The sequence below is a fragment of the Diuraphis noxia genome, unplaced genomic scaffold, assembly GCF_037042655.1.
Source record: "Diuraphis noxia isolate RWA-SAM2 unplaced genomic scaffold, SU_Dnox_SAM2 contig0002, whole genome shotgun sequence".
Lineage (NCBI taxonomy): Eukaryota > Metazoa > Arthropoda > Insecta > Hemiptera > Aphididae > Diuraphis > Diuraphis noxia.
Window position 1 is genome coordinate 32,893,357 of NW_028301712.1, and position 26,896 is coordinate 32,920,252.

Here is a 26,896-nt window from a genome sequence, read left to right on the forward strand (position 1 = left end):
GCTTGGAGTATTTCAGTATTTCCTTGGTAGCTATATTACTATTCGACATTAACATTAGAGAATATAATATCCTAATCGATGTTAAGGGGATGAATAAGTTTGTTTATTATTGTATATTTTGCTCTATGTGTTTTGTTACAAACGTTGCAATCGATTTTTACAAATCATCTTTACTGCTAGTCTTGTTTTATTTGACTAAGTATGTTTTGCAAGTGAATTAGAGAATGGATTATTTATCGGAATCTGTACCCTTATAATCACTTTGGCAAGTTTTACTGAATCCTATCGAGCCTATTGATGCATTTTTTGGATTTCAGACATCAAGTGACTTCTTAAGGATTGCACATTTGCCTTCTTATCTAGTAAATTTTACAAAAAATAATGACTATTTTTTGGACTTTGATAAATTATTTGTTGTTTAGAAATAACAAAAGAATTAAAACAACTGAATTACTAATATTTTATACTTGAATTCCTTTAAAATCTAAAATTAATCTCAATAAAATTGATTGATGTGTCTTAAAAATTCTGGAAGTTTACTCAAATTATATATATTTATCTTTTTTTACGTGGTTTTGTAAAAATATACTTGATTTACATTAATCGTCCGAAAAATTGTCAATCATTATGTGTGTATGTGTGTTTGTGTAGTTCAAAATATGTGGTTAGAATTTATTTAATTGTGTTTGAAAAATGTACATAATTATATAAGTATGTATATTATATATTATATACATAATATATAATTCATTAAGTATACATATGAAAAATATTTTATTTTTGTAAAACATACGTTGCTTATTTTATTCGTTCTTAATCGAATAACAAACACTATTAAGAAAAAAATTATTTTAATTCATGGTATGAATCTACTTTTACTTCACGATTCCGTTATAGAGATGTTTTATGATTTAAATTTACAATAGACGTCCAATGTTTTTAAAACACTTTAATAGAATTGACCTCTGTGTAACATATTTTTATCATACTTGAATTAATGGGTATGAGAGCGTATTAAACAAAATATAATAATCAAATTATTTTTTAAATTACAACTTTATGGAAACTTTGTTGTGAGGAATTTGTATTTTATATATCCAATTTAACTAAATAAATATTATAAAACTGAATTGTACATGGGAAGTTAAAATGTGGTATAAACAAATTCCCACTTAATATTAAAATAATATAAATAATAATTATTAAATATTTATAAATTATATTTCTGTATTTCATGCTTAAAAACTAAAGGTATAATTTGTAAATTGATTTTATTTTAAATTTTTAGTACACAAAATTTAAAATGTATAAATTATATTTATTTTTAAATGTATTTATGATACATGATAATTCTTATATAACTATAATACAATGTACTTCTGAATTAAAATCCCTATAAATGTTATCCTCCGTACAGTTTTGACACTATGCAGTACATTACACATTTTGTCATGAAAAATTTGTTGAAAATCTAATATAATGGTACAGATATATATATAAATTTGAGTACAAATAATTTTTAACATTAACACAATCAAGTTCATGTTTTTCTAGTGCATACCTTATTATATGTACCAATATAAAAATTGATAAACGCACATAATATAATAATATAATAATATAATAATATTATACGAGTATAGCGATAATATATAGTTTATACATTTCGTGAGATCACATTTTGAAAGGAGGTACGGTATTTTTTTCATCTTCCATCTCGGTGATGGCGTGTGTCATTCTGCAAAGGTATAAACACACAGGAGTCGTTAACTAGTGACTGCAGGTCGATAAAGTATAATCCATTCTGCGAAAAACAAGATTTACGTGCGGATTTTGTTGGATTAAAAACTTCGATGATGGCTCTTGGTGTTATCATGTGATCTCGATGCGTGTGACGAACGACGGCTACTGCACAATGCGCGCCTAACTGTACTGTTGCAATTGCACTTGAGTGCTACGGATACGAGGACGTAAATAACAATATCGTCGTCTTGTTATCAGAGAGAGAGAGAGAGAGAGATGATGATGAACGATAACAAAGTTGGTTTGGCATCAGCAGTATAATCCATGAGCGACGGTGGTCAGGTGAAATATTTATTGTTGTTCGTTGGATTAATACACTTAGCTGTAGGTTATTAAAATATAATAATATGCTATTTATACGATTATATATTATGGATTTTATCTTTTCTTTAGAAATATTGATCTTAATGTTATTTATCTGACATATTTTTGAAATTATATTCATATAAATTATTGAATTTATACTTTTTATTCATCTTTGCATATTCTTATTTTGATCGAAACTAATTAATGGGCTAATGGAGTCTAGACACTTTAAAATTGTGATGCTTAGTACCTTTGTATAATCACTATCTTTATATAGTGGTTATTGATTGTGGTCACTGAAAATTTCTCAATATACATTGATATGCGTGTTTTAACCAAATGTTTAAAACACATCTGCTATAAAAATATATTCATTTTCGTTAATCGTTTCATAAGATTTTTCCAATTTTAAATAATTGATCATTTTTTCTATCACCTACACCTCGTAATTCAAAAATATTGTATTATATTCAAATTAACTTTATAATGTGGAAAACGTAATTTTATTATTTTTATTCATCATATATTTCCTTAACTTGTTGTTCAATAATGTAGATTATCATAGGAGCAAAATCTACTTTGCAATTTGAATAATTTAAAGTGATAACCAAACCAGTTCTCTAGAAACAAAATAATAATATGAGATATATTATAAGACTTTTAAATACATAATGTTCTGTGGGGTATATTCAAAACCAGGTTACTGAAATAAGAATTTAAACTTCACATTTGATTGTATCACTTTTTACTTTTAAATAAACATATATTTTAAAAACTTAACACTAGAGTGCATAACGACAAAGGATGTATTTGCGTTTGCTCCGTTGTTTAAAATAATACGTGTTGTTTAAATAGGTAACGGATGGTCGATAATAAATACTGGCACGAAATGAAAAACCAAATGGATTTTATATGATGAATTTTAGTTACAATAACATTTTGAGCTATACATTTCGAATAAATTCTATGAAGAGTTAGTTTGTTCTAGTTCTGACAAAACTCATTACCATTTAATATTTATCCATTCTGAACAACCAATCTAAAGATAAGATTCACAAATATTACCAATATCAGTTACTATTTATCGTACAAAAATCAAAAAAGATTTATATTAACGACATTAGTTGTCTACAATGTAGAATTCTAGAATATGTATCATGCAATTCCCAAAGAATATACCTACGGGTTGGTATAGAAAAATATGTATTACATTTAACGATTATCAAACCATATTTATTTTTTTTTTATTGATCTTAAGCCCGACGACTAAGGCCATTAGCTGTTGTAAGGGTTATGAACTATGATAGGGGTAAGGTTTTGGTACGGTAAGTTGTTTTTACGGTTGTTATGGTAGGTAGCAACACGTGTGTGTGTGGCAAGGTTTTTAACTACTATGAACCCAAGTGATCACCCATCTAGTAGCTGTGGCCGTTATATACTCTCAATCGCATTCCACGATTGGTAGCATCCAACGTGCCATGCCAAGCCACAAAACCGTAATTTTTATGAGTATACAATTGTATTGTGTATCATAATAATTGTTTAATATAATATTTTTTGACTTGAAGATCACACCTGGATAATTTTAGATATAATTTACACGACAATTTTATAAAAATAATAAATTAAAAGAATTACCAAATCGTTAATAATTGAAGTAAATTTATATAAAAAATAACAATAAAAAAATCAAATTCAAAGGGACCGTATTAATATACATTTTCAAATTAAAAACAAAATGGACCAGTACCATTAATATAAAAAATATTTAGATTTACATTTTGAATTATTACAGCCGGCTGAGTTAAATTATATTGAACTTTTCCTTTTACTGTTTCATTTTAATTACTGCATAGTGCAAGTACATTAGAATTAATGATAATAATATTTATAATACTGTTGAGATTAAAATGTAACTATTATCTAAAAGAGGATGGATACTATTTCGTTGAAAAGTGGTATAACGATGGCAGTTAATAGTTTTCTCATTCATTATTATTTTATAAATCTACTGGGTAGCCGCGTTATTACTGTTTACCAATAAATGTTTTAATTTTTAAATACAGAATTTTTAATATGAATGTTTTATAGTTAAACATGGCAGTAGCAGATAATTTTGATATTTAATCCGAAATGATGTGTTATAAAAAGTATAATAAAAAGAAATTAAGTACCTACCTACTTATTATATTGTGTTCGTAAGCATATTCAAATTCTGTGAAATTGATAAAAATAATATTTGATACTAGAGTATAATATCCGATTATGGGTTTTAAATTCTAGTTTGTTTTTATTTGTAACTTTTATGCTGATACCTACATCGAAATTATTAAAACAATTTTTCCAAAGTGGAAATTGTGGAAAAAAATAATACGTAAAAAAAGATAATACTATATTAATCAATAAGCAATTTAATTTTAAAATATAAAAACCATTAAAAACTAGTTTATGTTAATCATGCTTTTATTATTAATGTATGAAAAAATATATTGTAAACAAACATACTCTCTTTTTATAGTATCCAAAAGAGAATAACAATTATTAAATTACTTATTTTGTTGTTAATAGCCAATAATAACTGTAAATTAAAATGAATTACATAACTTTATTATTTTATTTTATAATATTATGAATATAGAAGTTCATTTCAAACAGTTCAATTTTTTTTTTACTATACAATTACCTATACTTCCGATTATTTTTCAGAAACAATATACTAGTGGAAATCTAATTTTTATCAAAAAATAGCATATACAGGGTGATTTTTTTTATCGAAGAACACTCTTTATTTAAAAAAGTATGAGTGTATGAGTATGAGTGTTCTTCGATAAAAAAATCACCCTGTATATATAATTTTACATCTTATTTATTTTCTTTTTTTTTTTGTTGATAACAATAAGTTTTTCATTGGTTTATTGTTTCTGAAAAACTATTGCAAGAGTTACTATTTTTATAGTAATATTAAATGTCATCGGTGATGCCAATGCTAAGATTTTTTAATTTTACCTGACAAACAGTCACGTTATTTTTCAGAATATTTAGAATTGATTTTATTTTCAAAATGTTTGAACCACAAACAGATGAGTTCTCAAAGTAGCATTCTGGCATCAGATGTGTATAGACTGTTAGTTTTTGTTGTAATATTAAAACATGAATAGACCGCGATATTTCGGAAAACACATAAATTATGGTAGGCAACATTGGTTTTGTACCTACTTATCTGTTATTGGGTATTTAAATGTCAATATGGTATAACATAAGAAAACATATAAGGAAACAACAAAAAAGATTGTTTTGAAATGGGGAAAAGGTGATTAGTGTCTATAATAATCACGGAATAGATGGTGGATCAAATATAATTAGTAAAATTCAATGTTTACGTACATGTGTGTATGTGTGTAAATGAGTATCAGTAAAATGTATCACACTCATGGTTCTAAAATTTAGTACACGGGTAATTCTATACCCAAGGATGTCCTCCTAGAAAACAATTTCTTAAATTTTGTGTTTTAAATAGAGGCTCACACACGGATTGTTAGCACACGAAACTGTGTTAAAAATATATATAGCTTAAAAGAGTCGTAAATTCACTGGAATTATTTTATTTGCTACGGACAAAGCAGTGTGGGATTGGCTGTAATTAATACGACTTACCTACTTATATCTAACACTTGTTTTTGACCGATTTCCGCAAATAATTGTTGTTAATTAATGGGTTCTGCAAGAACATCGTTATCATGATTGGACATGATTTTAGGCCCGTGATCATGTATTTTGGTCAAAACAACCCAAATAGCAGTGCTATCATAAATCTTTGCGGTTCACATTATATTTTAATGGAATGTTTGAGAAGACCCAAATCCACGAGCATTTAATTCATCACAACATGCAGAACTAGCTAGTAGCTAGTGATAATATTTATAGTATTAATATTACGTCAATAGAGTAGTCAGAGGCAGTAGCGTGTAATCGGTGGTGTTTGAGGAGTGCCCAAAAGGCGGCATATAGCGAGCAGGATAATGACAAAACGGGAAAAACTTTTTCACTGTATTAGTGTGAACGTTGTAGCCAATAACTCGTCGACAGCGAGTAGACACTAGACACACACTCATTTACTTCGTGGCTGGTGGTGCAAATATAAACTCACTGTTTTCCGGGTGTCAAGGGGTGGGAGGGTACGGGACGTTAGTGGAAAAATGATTAATTGCTCCATCGCAGTATATGGAGTACCGAAATCGGCTTTTATATAAATTGTATTCGATTTCGGTGGCCGGGGCAGAGAACGTTAACCTGACCGTAAAGTCGGGTACAACTTTCTGAAAATTGCAGTGGTGTGCAGTGTCGGATGGTCGTGAACTCAGCGCCGCTCGTAGCTGATAAATAATCTTTATATGAGCACACAACGTCCTAACGATATGAGTAGGTCTCTTATAACATATTGTGTTGCTCTTTCTACCTTTAAACTACAGTATAACTAGTGTGTTTTGTATTATATTATTTTTGTACACTATAATATGCAGGCCCGATACATCGTCACAACAACTTCGCTATTCGACCGCGTCTTAAAATACACCATCCTAGGAACATAATATTGTGATATATTTTGTCAGGTTTTAATTCGATTCCCACTACGCTTTTTGTGGTTCGATATTTTTATTGTTTTGCTCAACTTGTAGATAATAATATATATTATTGATTGACCTTGTGGACAAGAGTTGGTCTTTTCGTTTAAAAATTTTTATTTGATTCCGAAAATTTAATTAAAAATGGTTATATTATCTATAAAACAAATATTGATATTATATGATAAATTATTAAAATAGGTATATATGATGTCGATCAAAGCAGTATGTATACATATCAATTTAAATTTTTAGTAGTATCGTTTGAAGTTTTTTTTTTAGGGTTAGGGCTTCGACAACTGAGGTCATTAGCCTGGGGAACTGTAGGGGAAGGTACTGTAGGTTCTAATACGTGGGTTTTTGGCAGAATTTTGAATGGGCATTCGTAGGTTTCTGCCATGCCTGGTTGGGTGGGCGGCGGCCTCTCTCTCCAGATACCGTGAAATGCCCAAAGAGCGATGCCGCCCGTGACCGAGATTCGAACCGGCAACTGCGTGCGTCGCAACCGACTCCTTAATCTGCTCGACCACTCCACCCCCTGGTTTGATGTTTTATTTATAGTGGAAATCACTTTATTTCGTTAAGTTTATAATATCAGATGTCCGTGTACCTAATGTATAAAATATACCTAATGTATCAATTATATGAGTGTAAATTTTTTACATTCAGAAAAATTTAAACCATTATGATAATGCAATTGCGTCGTTCATTTTGAAAAAAAAAACAACAGCGAAAAAGATACGATATCGGTGACATAGAGGGGCAGTAAAAAAAATACCATTGTTGTATTCTGTGACAGCTCTACGGTGCAGCACTATTTAGAAATAACGCATCGCCGTTTCACGCGTTATTAAATCCAAAGCACATGATTATAAATTTATATGAATGATGTATGCATATAATTTCAATAAGCACGGGAATAAATTGTCGATACTGCTCTGCTAGTGATTGAGTGCGGCAGACGTTACTTAATCTCGTATTCTCGTTTTTTGTTTTCATCGTTTATTAGTTTTCTAAAGTATCAGACTAACCGAAATACTGATTATAATACAATGTTTTTAATGATTTAAAATAAAAATAAAATTCACACCAATATCAAGCGTGCAAATATATGTCACGACAACCAAAATTTACTACCAGTACCGACAACGTAAATAATAATATATTATTATTCCCTTCTCGTAAACAAGCCGGTGTAGTATTAATAAATATATATTTTTTATTTTTATTGTCACGTTATATTTAAAGAAATTCAAATCTTGATCATTTTCTTCGGCCTTATTCGCATTTTAATTAGTCGATGTTTATTTTTAACAATCAAATTCGTGTTTATAGTCGTTTTTTATTCTATATACATTTATAATTCGTTCCGTAATTATTATTATACAAAGCGATAAATACGTTCGTCTTGAGAAAACTATTTGAGTGTTGAGACGGCGACAGTGTGTAATTAACCACGGATGAGTAATTTTGCAACTGCTGCTGTTTAGTTAGTAATGTAAAATTCCAAAAAAATCATTATTATTCTATGGGTGTACATTTTATAGTTTTTTTTTTCAGTTTGATTACTATAATATTGTGTATAATCCCCACCTATATAGTGTTAAGGGAGTGTATTTTTTTTCCCTTCTAGCTCGCATTAGGAAACTAATTTCTTTAGATTTTACGTTTTATTCCTTACAATATATCCATGTAAGCTCGAAAAAATATAAAAACGGTGTGAAAATCGGAAATCCTATACATGATGCATTTATCGAGTTTGCATTTCACGAGTTTCGGCACGACACTACAGTGGTTATATGTATATGCACTGCATTGATGTGTTGAGAATTTCAAACACGATGGATTAAGACTATTATATTCTTTAAAATAAATATACACCCCACTTAAAGTTATCTCAGGTTTACTGTACGTACGTGTATTTCGGAGCGAAATCGTGTCTGCCATAACTACAGGGCAAACTAATACTTGTTCAGAATAACATTTTTTGTCTATAATCTGTTTGCATAAGGTATCTTCTTTTAACGTATTTCGATCGGATGAATGCACTTCCACATTAAATGTTAAAGTGTATGCGTTATAAAATGTATTGATACATATAATATAGATAATTAATTTAATTTAATATACAATGTTTAATGTATAAGATACAATATTATGATGATGATATTATTATTAAGAAAGTCATTTTATCAAGATAATAAAATATATTATATAAAACGCAAAATATTTGTTCATATAATTAAATATAATTAAGTATGGTCAGAAATACATGATATGTATTTTAAATTTAAAATGTTTATAAAACCTTATGGCGATGATGTTTTTTAAAAATTTATTGGAATATGTATATACAATCTGAAATGATAATTACAATAAACATGTGTGTGTGTAATATATTATACGAAGACCTGAACATATGAGGAGAGAATTCACACAGTAGTAACATTCAGATGCGTACAACTATTTGATTGGCTATATGATAGACTATATTATATACAATTTATCCAATGGTGGTGTGGTGAGGTTTATGTATAGTAGACTCTTCTCATCAGCGCATTTATATTTTTAGTTTTCGTAAGTGTCCAATATTGAGAGGTTTTGCTGTCTATTGTCTATTACATATAAAGCTTATATAATAAAAGAAAATAATAATAAGATTCCACTTGAGTAAAAGTAGTTTGTTCTTTTGTTTTGTGAAAACCACAGTGAAACGCATAGAATTTCCCATGTGATGTGTATAATTTTAAAATATTCATTGCTTTATATGAAACATATTCGTTTTAGTAGACCTTACATGATTTTTTACCCACCAAGATTATACGTATATTATGTATACAACAACGGGGTATCATAGATTGAATGAATATGGTCATGACGTAAATATTCTGTGGGCCGAAGAAGTAAATGTTTAACAGAAATAACACACTCTGTGTATTCAAAAGTCTTAACATGTATTTTGTTAAGAAGCATACCAAGCCAAGTTTTATATAACAGATTTATTTATTTTTAATATTAAAACTTTTGAGCCGGGTCATGTGATTTGATTCAACGACATTATTTGCAATTTCTGCAGCTACTCTTTCATGCTTTATTCCTTTATTATACTATACGGATGATAGTATATGTAATATATATTTATAATCCCTATACATATTGACGAAAATTATATTAGCAAAATACAAATTTAATGCTAAAACAAATTTACAGTCTACGATAATTGAATTAAGGAAACGTGAATAGATGAAGCCATTGAAAATTTATAAATAATACCATTACATATATTATACATAAATAGATGTATAAAATGTAAATTTACAAAGTACCTTCTTAATTTAACGTTGATGAGGTACAAATATACTATTATTAATAATTGTCTACTATTTTTATAAATTATATAAGTATTTTCTGTCAATATATCAAAGTGCAATACTAAAATAAGCTGCAATAAGTATAATGCAGTTTCATAATTAAAGAGTTTATCAATCATTTTTGAAGTTTACGACTGTTGCTGATCAGATGATACAATTGGATGAGGTAAACAGTAGTCATTCTAATTAAATATTTAATAATACATTAATTCATGTATTAAAAAATAAAATATATCTTAATTTATACAATTATTATAAATATACAATACAAGTAAATGTTATTAATTTGATGGTTATTTTATTTGAGAAAAATTTTAAATTAATAGTATGCATACCATTATCTTATAATTATCATATCTTGTACAATATTGTATTTATCCACGAACATTTTTTAAACAATTATATGAACTATCTTTAATTATGTATTTTAGATTCTGAGCGGAGCGATGAATGTATTGATTTTACCATGATGTGTGTTTTTTTTTTTTTTTTGTTTCTGTCATCACGTTTTGGGGCAGTAAAAATGCTTCGATTTTTGACTTCAGTACCTCGTTCGATCAGAAAGTGAATCTAGTTGGTACTTTGGGGGGTCAAAAGTAAAAAATTCTTAATACTTTTCTAAATAATTGAGAAAAACAAACTAAAAATTAAGGGAAAAACGGGAAATTTTACGCACACTCATTTTTCGACAAAATCGATTTTGGTTTTTGATGTAACTTTAAAACAAATCACCATAGATACATGAAATTTTCACCTAATGTTTATATAAGTATATTCCATCCACCATGCAATTTTCAAAAAATTTCGACTTAAGTTGAACTATTCATAGGCATTTAAAATTTTCGATCATTATTAGATTTTTTTAATTAATATCGATAAAAATTTATTTGTTAGGCAGAAAAGCTTGAAAATTTAATAAAAGGCTCTTAACATATTGTTACAATAGCAGTTGAAAAATAAAAGAAATTCATAGTCACAATTTTTTTTTTATAAGCATTCAAAGTTTGAATTTTGACAAAATACGTAAAAATCACGAAAATTCACAAATTATTTTAAGCTAGAAATTCATAAAAAATTTTCTTTTTAAATCTAAGATTTAAAAATTTAATACAAGATTCCTTACAAGTTTTTCAATCTTTATCACAAATAAAAATTCCACCTGAAATTCAAATTAAATTTTTATGAGCATTTGAAATTTAAATTTTTACAACATTGGATTTTCACTTTTAGCGATTTCCTTATTTTGGTGTAACTCTAAAACAAATTACCGCAGATACTTGAAATTTTGACTGAATGTTTATATAGGCGTGTTATATATTTGATAAAATTTTCAAAATATTTAGATTTGTTTTGAGCTGTTTACTGACATTTTAATTTTTCAACTTTATTAGTTTTTTTTTACTATAAATATCGATAAAAATTTATTTGTTCGGTAGAAAAGCTTTAAAATTTAATACAAGGCTTCTAACACATTGTAACAATAGAAGTTAAAAAATATTAAAAATTCGTAGGCACAATTTTTTTTTATAAGCATTTAAAGTTCAAATTTTGACTAAATACGTAAAAATTACGGCAATGTTCAAATTATCTTAGATAGAAATTCATAAAAGTTTTTCTTTTTAATTCTAAGATTTGAAAATTTAATACAAGGCTCCTAACATATTTTTACAATAGAAGTTGAAAAATAAAATAAATACATAGTCACAATTTTTTTCATAAGCATTCAAAGTTTGAATTTTTACAACATATTATGTAAAAATCACGAAAATTCGTAAATTATTTTATGCTAGAAATTCATAAAAAATTTTCCTTTTATATCTAAGATTTAAAAATTTAATACAAGGCTCATTATATATTTTTACAATAGCAATTGAAAAATAAAAGAAATATATAGTCATAATTTTTTTTTATAAGCATTTAAAGTTCAAATTTTGACTAAATACGTAAAACTTACGGCAATATTCAAATTATCTTAGATAGAAATTCATAAAAGTTTTCCTTTTTAATTCTAAGATTTGAAAATTTAATACAAGGCTCCTGACATATTTTTACAATAGAAGTTGAAAAATAAAAGAAATACATTGTCACAATTTTTTTTTTATAAGCATTCAAAGTTTGAATTTTTACAACATATGTAAAAATCACGAAAATTCGCAAATTATTTCAAACTAGAAATTCATAAAAATTTTTCTTTTTAAAACTAAGATTTGAAAATTTTTAATAATCTATAATATATCCTAGACAGATAAACCGTCTTCGCTCAGAATCGTTTTTCGTATACAATGATATAATATCATTGGATTCAAATTTAATTCCATCCATTACAGTAACCCACTTGTAACCTACTGTACAGCACAGCGACATACACGACTTACCCGCTTTTTTTAAAATTTAATTATGTTATTAAAGTAAAAAATTAATAACGTAAAAGTAAAATGAATATTTTTGCGCTTGATTGAACTTTGTTTAACCGTCAACGGTACCTACAGTTTTTACAATTTATCATATTTTATTATTAATTTATAATCTATGTTATTTTGTTATGAAAATCGTTATGATAAATGCTTATAACAGCTAAAAGCTATTGGTCGGTGTTTGAATCTTATCGTATGCCTTATTGGTGACTTTTATCGTAGGTAGTGAGAGATGGAAGAAAGAATTTATGTAATTTAAATTTACATACAAAGTTCAAACTGATAAGTCAAACCTACTTAGTTTTTTATGTCAAATAAATATTTTTATTATCGCTTGGATAGACACATTACAATAAGTTCGGTTGTTTCGTGTGATAATTTTGTTTAGGTTTTATTATAGACATCATATTCTATGAGTATCTCGAGTTTTCCAAGTGTGAATTAAATATTGATAATATTATATACTTCACGCAACTATGCCGCTATAGGGATTTATGTTTATTAATATGAAGTTTAATATTGTACACATTATAAATATGTTACGCTATGGTTATATCTATTTGGTCCGGTCCGGCTCTAAAATGGAATTAATCGATTATTATTCATAAGCGCATATATAGTGACAAGCATAACATGTTTAATATTTAAAATTGATAAGTCAAAAGTTGTTTTATTTATAATACACATGGAATATAATATTATTGTTACCCAATTAAATTTTTCTAGATCGTATACATATAGCATATTATAATATTTGGACTGTAGGCAAATCCAACTGTGAAAAACACTAAATAATTTATGATAGGGAAGGCTCTTAAAGTGATATTTATTATTCACTGATTTAAACATAAATTATATAATTTAAACAGATTTGGTTATAAAGCAATACATAATTTGGAAAAATAAACATACATGCCAGCATGCCACGATGAATTTGCTGAATTAAAAACAGATATCGTTTTGAACCTAAAATACTGTAACTATAATAATATATCATGTATAATGGCAACGTGTTGAAACAAATAATGCGATAAATGCGATTATTACAATCATCCAAATCACAACATCGAGTCCGTCTGCTAAATCTGTTCTAATGGATCACAGCGATCTAAATATTATAATAATATTGCTTTGTATTGTATACCAATTACATAATAAATTAGCAAGGTGGATTCATTGTTCTGTTAAACATGTTTTTTGTTTAGGTGAAAAGGACGAACGCGTGGCATCCAAATAATATATTATCGCGTTGTTTGTTAGAAATGTGACGTGAATTATGTATTTTTGTTGACGAAGATAGTATATCATAGTAGTAATGACGATAATGACATAATACTATGATTATAATATTACCTATAATATAGAAATAAATCGTTGCATTCGTTATAATATCATTTCTGCAAAAATTCGAAGCGATTATGTTTTATATTACTATCACAAAATATAGTCTGCGCGGGAAAAGCTGGTGAAAAGTCACCGGTGATAATGTCACATGTTGAGATCAATAGTTATTACGGTGACGTAGATAATAACAACAATAACAACAACAACATCAGTGAAAACAAAAAATGATAACAACCACAATGACAATGGTAATAACGGCTAAATTGATATCAGTATCGTAGTCGTCGAAACGCCGGCGCACATTAAAGAAGATCACAGTCGTCGTTATCTCGCGGAATGATAAACGATAGTCGGCCATGAACACCGTGCAGAGTTCCCACGGCGGTGGCGGATCCGGCAAAGAAAAAGGCATCGAGGTGAGTAGCACAACGGCCTGCATAATAATAATAATAACAATAATAATATGTTACATAATATACAAGTAGCGAGGTCGACACGTGTTCTTTTTCATATGGGTAACTATACTAACTAGAGTACTCTAATACACAATTCACGTAGTAGTATGTGTTAAAAGCGGTATTATTGATATATCCGTCGGATCCTTCCATATTCTGTCCGTTAGGGAGGGGATGTGAAAAAGAACCGATATTGCATGCGAATTTCATCATGATTATACGTGCGGACTTTTAAGTACGTATTCCATATATCTATACTCTATTGGTATACTGAGCGATTAACTGAACATGCCCCCCCCCCCCACCACAATTTTCCTATTTTGATGTACCCTACATATTTTATACAAATTCTGATTTTTATGAAATTTTTGAACATACTCATAAAGACTTTATTTTCAAATACTTGAGATTTTTCTTTCCTTCTTAAGGAGTGTCTAGAAGCGATATTTTTTGTTAAATTGAGAATCAGCCCCCCTATTTGCTGTAAATTATTTAGTGGATAATTTATTTTTTTTATTTTTATGAAAGTACTTAGTTTAAAATTATAACGAGTAACATCTCAATTATTTAAATAGTTAAACTAGAGATAATCGTCCTTAAAAATGTTTTATGAAAATATAAAAAAAAACGGGAAAGTGGGTATCGCTCTGCTGTAGGTGGTGGGGTGGACCTCTGACTAGGGTAGGTTAGATTTGAATGCAATGATAGGCATCATACGAAAAACGATTCTGAACGGAGATGATTTGTCAGTCTAGGATATATTATACTTAAATATTGTCATATATTCTATTTTGAAACAAATATTTTATTTTTCAATTAGGACGCATTTGCATAAGACATGGTTAATCAATTTTTCCAAAAACATTGCATGTAGTTATCATAATTCATAATACCTTATATTATTATAGACATGGATATACCTGATTTGAGGATAAATCGTTATCATTACGCATTTTTCCTATAATGACGCTTCAAATTTTCTCTATAGCTATTTGAAGAAAAACTTATGGAAAACTTAGTGTTGAATTTTATAACCTTAAATAAAAATACAAACAATATTATGAATTTTGAACTACAAAATAATTCGCAAATATTCATGGTTTTGACGAATTTTTGTCAATATTTGAAATTCAAATGCTTATAAAAATTTAATTTGCAATTCCTGTGGACATTTTTTTTGTGATGAAGATTGAAAAACTTGTAAGGAATCTTATATTAAATTTTTAAATCTTAGTTTAAAAAAGAAATTTTTTATGAATTTCTAGCTTAAAATAATTTGTGAATTTTTGTGATTCTTACGTATTTTGTCAAAATTAAAACTTTGAATGCTTATAAAAAAAAAATTGTAACTATGAATTTCTTTTATTTTTCAACTGTTATTGTAATAATATGTTAATAGCAATTTTATTAACATTCAGTCCAAATTTCATGTATCAATTGTCATTCGTTTTAAAGTTACATCAAAAATCATATCGATCAAAATTGTGCCTATGTATTCTTATAATTTTTTAATCACCATAAGAATAACTTATGAGGAAACAACAGATTGAAAATTTCAGTCGTCTATAAATATCTCAAAAAAAGTCAAAATATTTGGAAAATTAAATCATGTAAAGAAAATGCCAATCTAAATAACTGATAAAATTTTCAAGTATCTACGACTTATACTTTTTGAATAATAACAAATATTTAAAATCGTTTGAGGATAAATCGTTATCGTTACGCTATTTCGTAAAAATTTAAAATTCAAATGCACTTGAAATTTTTCCTATAAGGATGCTTCGAGTTTTCTCTATAGCTATTTGAAGGAATAGCTATTTATGGAAAACTTAGTGTTGTATTTTTAATCCTTAGTTATAAACGCAAAAAATGTTATGATTTTTCAGGTTCAAATTTACTTGCAAATTTTCATGTTTTCGACAGATTTCGTAAAAATTTGAACTATAAACGCTTATAAAAAAAAATTGTGACTTACGATTTTTAATTTGTTTTGGCTACAATAAGAACAACTCATAAGGAACCTTGTATTAAATTTTCAAGTTTTTTTGGTTAAGTATTTACAGTGATTAGTTTTTGAATGACAACCATATAAAAAAATCGATTTGGTCGAAAACTGGTTTTGCGTAAAAATTCCTGTTTTTCTGTCATTTTTTTTTGTTTTTCTTGATTTTTTTGAAAACTGTTGGAAAATTGTTACTTTTGACTTCTATAATGCACCAAGGATATTCATTTTACATCGGAAAACACCCTCAAAGTTTGAAATCTAAGAATTATTTCGAATAGTTATGCTGCACACAGATACAAAAAAAAAACACACATCATTGTAAAATCAATACATTCATCACTTCGTTCAGAATCTAAAATATCGAATTTAGTATCTATATTCATATTATACATGGATCATTTTTACAAAGTATGTATATCGATAGATTAATAATGTTGATTACTAAATATTAAAAATCACCAAAGACTTTATGTAGTCAAATTCCATTATCAAGTACCTATTATCTTTACATAATACATAAAGTTAAATAACTACTCGTTCGAATAGAATTTGGGTTTTTATACGTAAAAATGTCCAGTAATATTATCCGATAAACAATTTATAGCAGTAAAGAAGAGGAGTACTCAATTAAAAAACAGAAGTTTATATAACCACAAACTATTTTCAAGTAGAACATAAAATGGTGAGAATTTTTAAAATAATATGGCAGTTAGTTCGAAATTCAAAAAAATTAGATTCTAAACAACTGAATTATTGAAGAAAAAAGATAGTGAATGATCACCTTGTACATTATATTCCATTCATTGAATACTATATACTTTAAGTACACATTCGGTATGAGAAACCCTGTCTGAAATTTATCCGTCAATGCTCCTTACAGCAATTTAGTAGTATGTACTTGATTTATTATTATATCTATGGTAATTTCATAATTCGTTTAACGTGTGAAAATATAGGTTTTTTGTATCAAATGTTTTGTCAGTGGTATAATAACCCTATGGACTACGCATAAACAGAACAGTATGTATTTTAACTTGCTTTAGACATTTTTTCCTTTTATATTGTTAAATGTATTGTGTCAATAAAATTAATGTTGTTTGAAACACTCACTAATTAGTAATTATACCCTAATGACTACAGTAAAAAAATAAAAATGTAAATAAGTTAACTAACTACGTCTAATCATCAGCGATTCCAATTTAATCCATTTGAGATATTTTAAATATGTGTTTTGTTACTTTCCAGTATTTTTTTTCTTGCAGGTCTGTGGTTCATACCAAGACGAATTAATCTTTACATCAGTTAACCTAAACAGTAAACTCACAAACTACACTAGGTAATCATGTCTTGTCCAAAAACATTTCAGCCATAATTATGCTTGCGACAATTCCTTTGAGAGCGTTTGATGGAATTTACATCTCTTCTGACAATGCAATTTGTGTCAAGGTACTACGAAGTTAAAGGCAGTGAACATTGTTTTGAAACTCAAATCCAAATTATCGAGTGTTTGGCCGTGGTGAAATTTTGTGGACAAATACCAGCGATAAACGACATAGTTATATTTTTGAGATGTATATTATTAATATCGTTATCACTCGTAGTAGCCTTAGGCATAGATTTTGTTAGAGCGTATTAATTTCAGATTAGCATGTTGTCACGGCAACAGGAAATCATTGTTCAACAGGTGTTTTGTAATTAATTCTTTATTGAAAAGAAGGAAAAACACCTGGTGTCTTATGCACTGCGTTGCAACTGTTAAAAAATAGTAACAATATTATTTATGACAGTGTTTCTAATGAGTAATGACCTCATATCATAATATTTATAAATTTACTCATATAGGATAGAACGGGGAACCCGTAGATTCATACGTTATAATATACAAAATAATGACTTCATATTTGTTTAAAATATATTATTTTATTTATGCAGCGAGAAATTTTTTAAATATCTCTTATAAAACGAATAATTCCACATTTCCACGTGCTAATTTCTTCAAACAAATTTGAGTTTACCTATACATATATGCTATAATAGTATAATATGTTATTTACTTATTATATTTTCACTATTCCACATGAATATCAAAATTCATAATGCGTATTTTATAACTAATTGATGCACGTATTTAAGTTTTTATTTTTATAACCACCTCTATCACTTTCATATAATTCTCTGCGAAAGCAGTTGCAAGACGTATTACTGTCTGTGTAGAATTTGATTTATATACTACTCATCGCCTACATAGACAGTATCTATTCAGTGACTGTTAAAGATTTAATAATACTTACTTACCACACCTTCCTTAATTTTTTGGTACGGGTATATGTGTGTGCGTGTTACGAATACAGTTTTACATTTGTTCTTCGGACCACAATACAGTTTGAGGTGGATCGATAAGCTTCTATGATGTGACCTGTGGTGTAGGGAGTTCATGTGCTCAATGAATACTAAAACAAAACCCGAGAGTCCAATTAAATGAATTATATCTGAACGAGTTAAGTTTTTAATTAAAACTGGCATAGCTACCGACCAATTATCTGAGTTTATAGAAACTGCCATTTATTAAAGCATTTAACGATTATTTTATGTGTGGTATTCAGTAGCCCGTCCGACGGCGATGTACATGCGTGATGGAATACCATTGTACAACAATAACCGAATGAAGTGGAAAACAAATTCCAAAAATGTTCATTTAATTTTTATTCATTTTACATAGTAAATGTTTTTTATAAACGCATTAATTCTTGGCGTTAGATCTATATCATGTACGCATTGTCTTACAGCTGCCGACTGACAATTTTCGTAAAATCATTTTTTGGATAACTAAAGCAAGCCTTGCCGCGATTAAACATTTCATTCATTTTTTCCCCTCTCATTAAATAATTTTTTTTTTTTTTGTAAACTGATTTAATTAATGGCTCAAACCGAACACATATTTTGTGTGTAACAATATGAAGAATATTAGAAAGGGATGAAAGAAGATTAAATATCAACGACTTACGAGTTTTTCTTTTTAACGGATTTATTTTTATAGTTTCGATGTTGTAATCATAGATGATAAAGTAATGGATGAGCCTTCCTAATTTACTATACCTTATACAGAGAGCTTTCCGTGATGGAAAAGAATTGATGTTATCACAGTAGTTAGACAGTAGTCACAATGTGGTTACTAGGTAATTCATATTGATAAATGATAATATTTTGCTATCGGCAATAATAGATATTAAATGATTATTTTAATAAGACATAAGTTGTTTCATTAATTATGTATACTTGTTACTACTTCATGAAGCTGTGCATTATGTAATAATATGTTATATGTACATATGTATTAAATCATTGTCAAATATTATAAAAAAATCATAACTTTAAATTTAAAAAAATATATTTAACTCATTGGTTTTGAAATAGCACAAGTTTAGTGTGTTAGTACCTAATTGTTATTTTTTATCATTTTTTTTTTTTTTTTTTTTTTTTGACTTGTGACATTTTCTTATATATAGGGTGATTCTTTTATCAAATAACACTCATTATTTAAAAAAGTATTGACTTTTTCAAAATATTTTTTTACATAGTTTCAAGTTGTTAAAAAACCAACGCTTTTATTAAAAAATTATATTATTAAATATTTTTTCTTTATAATTTTTTAAGTTTTTACATTTTTGAATGGCAATATGTTTTTTAATTTCATATTCTAAAGCAGAATATTTTTCTAAAAACTTTGATACATAAAAATCGAATTAAGGACGAGCAGTTTATGAGTTATAAGTATTTTAAGTTTAGACAAAAGTTTAGACAAGCGGAGTAGTGGACAAACATTTTGCGGGGTAACCCCGTACCACTCCACTCTGCCAATCTAAACTTTAAATACCTATAATTCATAAACTACTGCTAAATTCGAAATTTTAATGTAATAATTAATAAAAAAAATAGCTTTATTAATTTATGAAATTTTAAGTATAGGTTACCATTTGAAAATCAAAAGTTGATAGTGGTTTATCTAATAAATATAAGGGTGAAAAATATTTAAAAAATAAACAGTTCAAGAAGAGTGTAAATCTACAATTTTGAAAAACAAAATTTGAAAAAAGTCAATACTTTTTTAAATAATGAGTGTTGTTTGATAAAATAATCACCCTATTTATTCTTAAAAAATATTAAAAAATAAAATATTTTGAATAATTAAAAAAATAATCAAAATATTCATGATAAGTGATAAAACGGTAATACCATTTTTGGTAACCAGTGCTACATTTTGAACCATATTGGTTACATAAAGTTTCTTCTGTCATAACATAGGACAATGGCATGACTCATCCATTGCTTTATTGTCTGTGGTGGTTTTAAAGTAACATAAAAACTTAGGCACCTGTCTATGTGTAGTTTTTCAATGATATGTTTCCAAATTCCAATGTTGTTTTCAAGCCTAAAGATTTTAGAAGTGTAATTATCATATTTGTTGAGAATTTCATTTTTGGCAATTTTATATAAATATCAAATAAAAATAAATGTCTATTTTGTTCATTTTTATATTCACATTGTAAAATAGCGATTTCACTATATTATACACATAAAAATATAAAAACAACATTATTTGAATTATTTAATTTATTTTTTATTAATAGTAAGCGATCGTGATCTTGAGATAGGAATTTGAAGAATTACTTAGTTTCAAACGGAATTTATACACAATATTATTTTGTACTGAATAATTGCAGATATAATATAATAATATTTTTAAATTAAAAATATTTGTAGAAACTGTCAAAAAAACATCGCTGGTGTAAATATATAAATGTAAAGTATAACAATATTATATTTATATTTATTTTTTATATAAATATTCAAATAAAACGTTTTCTAACTAATTTATATAGTAGGTAACTAAAATAAATTATTTAATGTTTTGTATTTTAATTTTCAAGTTTATTCTAAAATGCACAATAAGACGTACAAACATACTGTCACTAGGTTATAACTGTTTTTTTTTAAATCATTTATTATTAAATATTTTGATTTTTAAAATACAGTGATTCTTTTAAGTGGGTACACTAATTATCTCGAAAAGTATTTACTATTTTCAAAATATTTTTTACATGATTTCAAGTTGTTAAAAAACCAACGTTTTTATTAAAAAATTATATTTTTAAATATTTTTTATCCTTATCATTTTTTAAGTTTTTTACTTTTTTGAATGACAACATAGAGTTTTAATTTCATATTCCAAAGCAGAATATTTTTCTAAGTATTTTGATTCATAAAAATCGAATCTAGGACGAGTAGTTTTTGAATTATAAGTATTTAAAGTTTAGATTGGCAGAGTGGAGTGGTACGGGGTTACCCCGCAAAATGTTTGTCCACTACTCCGCTTGTCTAAACTTTAAATACATATAACTCATAAACTACTCGTCCTAAATTCGATTATTATGAATCAAAATACTTAGAAAAATATTCTGCTTTGGAATATGAAATTAAAACTCTATGTTGTCATTCAAAAAAGTAAAAAACTTAAAAAATGATAAGGATAAAAAATATTTTTAAATATAATTTTTTAATAAAAACGTTGGTTTTTTAACAACTTGAAACCATGTAAAAAAATATTTTGAAAAAAGTAAATACTTTTCGAGAAAATTAGTGTACCCACTTAAAAGAATCACCTGTAGTTATTTTCGTATAAAATCATACTCATCATCGTTTTTTTTCGAAAATTTGATGTAGGTTAGATCCAATTTTTAGGTTCTAATATTGATAGATATGAAAATCGATTTTTAGATCTGAATTTTTTTTAGAATTAAAAAGATAAATTATTTATGTCCATAAAGTATTCACAACAAAAATATATCTCCACGAGTCCACGACGGAGAAAACACATTAGGATGGCATGCATGTAAATTAGTAAATACCTATATTCACCAAGAATGCTCACCCCCATTTTACATTTAATAATGAATTTATAAAAAATATTATCTTTGAGATTTTTAAACATACCTAAAGGCCGTATTTTAGAGACTATTGCTTTACTAATATTTAAAGTGTGTCCTACGATGATACAGGTAATGTTTTAAATTAGAAAACTATCTTTTTTTTTTTTTTAATGTTGATACACCTAATTTAAAATTTGAACTAGTTTATGAAAAATTTAAAGTCGATTATACCTGGACCATTTTATTTTTTTTTTTACACTAAAATATTTAAACTACAATAACCTCATATATATTTTCCAATCTCATTGTAATGGAGAGATAATCCTTAGTAGTTTAATACCAATACAAAGTATGAATCGTTAATATTTTCAGAAAAATGATTTACAATATAAAAGAGATGCCATTAAAATTTTAATAATAGTGGTTTGTATTGCCAAAAGTAGTAAATATTACCTCCTAATTTAAAAATATGGTCTTTAAGTAGGTATATTTAGAAATTCCGAAATTCCGAAAGTCAGATTTTGAATATCTGCATTATTGCTAAGAAAAAATGGGGTGAATATGCTTGCTTGTTTCTTACTGTATATTGTGTTTTATGTTATCAAAATAATATTTTTAATGAACTTGTATTATATACTATTTTTTTCATAGACATTGTTTCTTAATAATATGTAAATATAATAGTGAAAAAGTATTTATTTGGTTTTTCTCTGTGTCTAAAATTAATGGTGCCAACACGTATTTCAACAAATACCTAAATATTGATAATTTTATACAATATATTTGATTCATATAAAAATAATAAAATTGATAATAGCCAAATTATATCTGTTGAAAGATAATGTTTACTATCATTATACTTAAACAATTGTAATATTATTCATAGTCACATTTATACATTTTTTATTTTAATGAGAATTTTTTATTTTTGAAAAATTTGCTTAAATATTAGCTTTTAATATTATGCTGTGTTTTAAAACGTACCTTTTGATATTTATGTTTAATTATTTATAATATGTTCAAACTATTAAATATGCATAAATAAAACTGAGAACATCGTGAAGGTATGGTATACACTTTTAACTACATTTATCTTGTTAAACTTTTTGATACTTGAAATATGTTATAACGCGGATAAATTATTTAAAAAAAATCAGTATTCATTTTTTAAGGTTTTAATAATTTAATAATGACTATGTATTTCACATGCTATACTGAAATATATTTTATAAACAGCACAACAATTTAAGAACAAATTACAAGCTATTTTAAAGGTTCTCTTTTGAAATATAACTTCACCCTTCTGCTATGTTTCCTGTAATTTCCTTATATTTTCCATTAGTTGATTTATTAACTAAATAAATGTATTATTTTTTAAGCATATGAATAATGTATATTTTAATGGTCAATTTAACTTGTAATATTCATACTTTATAGCTGAGTGTTTTCATTAAAAAATAAAGAAAAATATTATTATAATATTATAAGATAATGAAAAATAAAAAATAATATAAGTTATTTTTATTTTATATGACGTAATTGTTGAGTTATTAATTTTAATGTTGGTTGAAATTTTTTTTGTATTTTTCATAATAATAATATACTAATGACAATGGATGTGACAATATTTAAATTACTAAAATACATTGAAAATTGTATTTTTATCAATGTATATTATTACAAGGATCATAAAGATAAGAAAGTTTATGTATAATGCACACTGATGAAACTATGTTTTTATGATGAAAAAAAATTAGTTTTAGCAATAATTTTCAGTTTGGATCAATGAACTAATTTAATATCAATCTTTTTTCATATATTGGGAATAGTATATTTTAATTTCTGGCTTCAGCGTATAAAAATTTAGTCAAAAAATTTTAAATCGGTAAAAAATAAAAACGGTGTACATTATAATTTTTTACCATATTATATTAATAGATTGTAAAACATTGGACTGTTTAACAACATAAATCAAACATTCTTTAATAATTAATAATATGTGATGAATAATAATAATATTATAAATTTGAATGATTAAAGCAAAAATCTAATCGAGCATTAAAAAAAAAAAAATTAGATAAATATTTTACAATCTCACTGTTGTATAACTTATTTAATAGTCATGAATATTTCATTAATAATTTCGTGAAAAGAGAAACCTGTCGATAAACTTTAAATAATGATACCCGATAAACGTCGTGGAATAAAAAATATCAGTATGAATAGAACGGTTATGAACTAAAAGTCACAATTTCCTGTTAAGCATGATTGACACACAACAAAAAGTTGATTATTAGGATGTTAAACTAGTTTATTGTTGCGAATTTTGAAAGCGCTTGCAGATTATGGGTTATCAACGTTGATTTTATAAAAATCTAATTTTCACGATATTTTTTTCCTACAACCCAACTGTTCTATTTAATGTAATATTATATCGTTTTATTTATGCATTCATTTATCATATAAATTATTAACTATTTATTTTACGGTTTATTACGGGGCCGTGGCTATATGATTGGGGGGCCTTGAAATATTTTTTTAATTTAAAATATTTTTGGTTATTCAGTTATTATATAACCATTATAACCGACCATATGATTAATCATTGTCGATAACTAAGTGATGAGCTCCGCATATTTCTTCGTGATATTAAACCAGATTTATCTGCATTTTTAAGTAATGAAAAATGGATGTGTTTAACTTCATATTTAGCAGATTTTTTTGATAAAGTTAATGAATTAAATCTATCTCTTCAAGGTAAGAGTACCAAAATAATACTTAACTCAAAACTTCAAGCATTTAAACAAAAATTGTCTTCTTGGTTAAACGCATTTAAAAATGGAGATTTCTCAATGTTTACGAGCTTACACGATTTTCTTACCGTTAATGAGCTTTCAATGACAACTTCAGTTTCAAGTATAATAACTGATCATTTGTCTTCAGTACTAACATTTTTATCTGAATATTTTCTAAATTTAAATAAAAATAATGAAGACGATTGGGTAAAAAGACCATTTTCTATTTCTTTGAAATACGATCATATTTCATGGGCCGCAAAAGAGCAATTAATTGAAATTAGAGAAGACTCAACTCTTGAAACCGAGTTTAATGAAAAAGAACTTACCGAATTTTGGTTAAGACGACAGCAAAAGTATCCTGTAATCTCAAAAGCGGCTTTACTTATATTAATACCTTTCGCATCAACATAACTTTGTGAAACTGCATTTTCACAACTTCAAAATATTAAAAACAAACATAGATCATGCATTTCACAACAGTCTTTAGAATCAAACTAGCGTATTTCAGTTTCGAATATCACACCTGACATAAATATGTTATGCGAAAATATGCAAGCCCAACCGTCACATTAATAAAATTAATTCACATTTTTTATTATTATTATTAACCTAGCCTTTTTACCAATTCTTTTTTTGTTTAATAATATATGTTTTTAAGTTTTTACATCTATAGGTACATTTTAATAATATTTGTGTGAAATTGTGAAATTAGTGCATGTAAGTATAGTATATTAGTATATCATTGAAAAAAATAATACTGATGACCTTTTTTTATTTATTTTTTGCTTTTACATCCATGGAAGGGAGCCTTGACAGTTTTACATTAAATTTAGGGGGTCCTATAAGAAAAAAGGTTGAGAAGCACTGGTATACACGATTTCGTTCTATATGTATTACCTAATATATAATAATATGTTATTTATAAGGACTTATTGTTTATAATTTAAAAAGGTATTTGTTATGTTACAAATACTCAAAATCAGATCGAAATAACATAAATGATCGAATGTGATTGCTATTTAACAACCCTTATAATGGATTATAAATCCAAGAATATGATTTTTGGCATCAAAATAACCTATTAACACTTTTATTGGGTTGGCAATTTCCGGCGTTTAATATAGAGGTTCTGGACGGTTGGCCGGAAAGAAGGCCATTAGTGATCCGATCCTATCAATATTATTATACGTACATTATATAATACGAGTTCATTATTTCACATTTGGAGTATTAAGATTTTATGGCTGCTCTCTTGAGTCCATTTTTTAGTACTTTATTTGATTAAAATTGTTTTTCATAAATTAAATGTACGTGACGTGTAACTATAAATAATTATGAATAGAAAATTATATTTATTATTTAAATAATTATTTTTGATTCTCATACAATTTTAAATAGTATATTGTGTGGCAAGGGCGGAAAGTGAGCCATTTCAGTCGCGGGCGTTATTGTGGTTAAATAAAATTTTAATGATATTATTTTGTTGTTTTAAACACAAAAAACCTACGTCTATAGTTTGTTAATTTACCCATTTTAATTTTCAAATGGTATTAATTCTATAATACAATAATGTCTTATTTCAAGTTTAATCTAATCGCACGACCACCAAACGGGACTGTATTATATTTTCCCCTCCATGGGTGGCTTATTGGGCATACCAAGGTTAAAACATTATTTTGTTTTTTATCGGCTTACGTGTAATTTATTGTTTTTTTCTAGACTATACAGTGGCCCTACACATTTTAATCTAGTTATTTTTGACCGTTTAAACTATCTTTATCGTGATATAAGTGTATGCTTTTGTGTTTAGTAAGTTTTTAATTTGAATATTTTGTTTATAATTATGGGGTT

General features: G+C 26.7%; 1 protein-coding gene across 2 annotated transcripts in view; it reads left to right on the forward strand.

Moving 5' to 3' along the window:
* Positions 1 to 26,896, forward strand: part of LOC107165282 (prolyl endopeptidase FAP-like) — a 277,903-nt gene that overhangs the window by 63,828 nt on the left and 187,179 nt on the right. Inside the window, exon 2 of one of the 2 annotated variants that reach the window (XM_089219079.1) lies at positions 13,722 to 14,276. The exons of the other annotated variant lie outside the window; for it this stretch is intronic. Coding sequence (XP_089075205.1) covers positions 14,217 to 14,276 — 60 coding nt within the window. The 5' untranslated portion in view covers positions 13,722 to 14,216. The remainder of the gene's footprint in view (positions 1 to 13,721; positions 14,277 to 26,896) is intronic. 2 annotated transcript variants of the gene reach the window in all.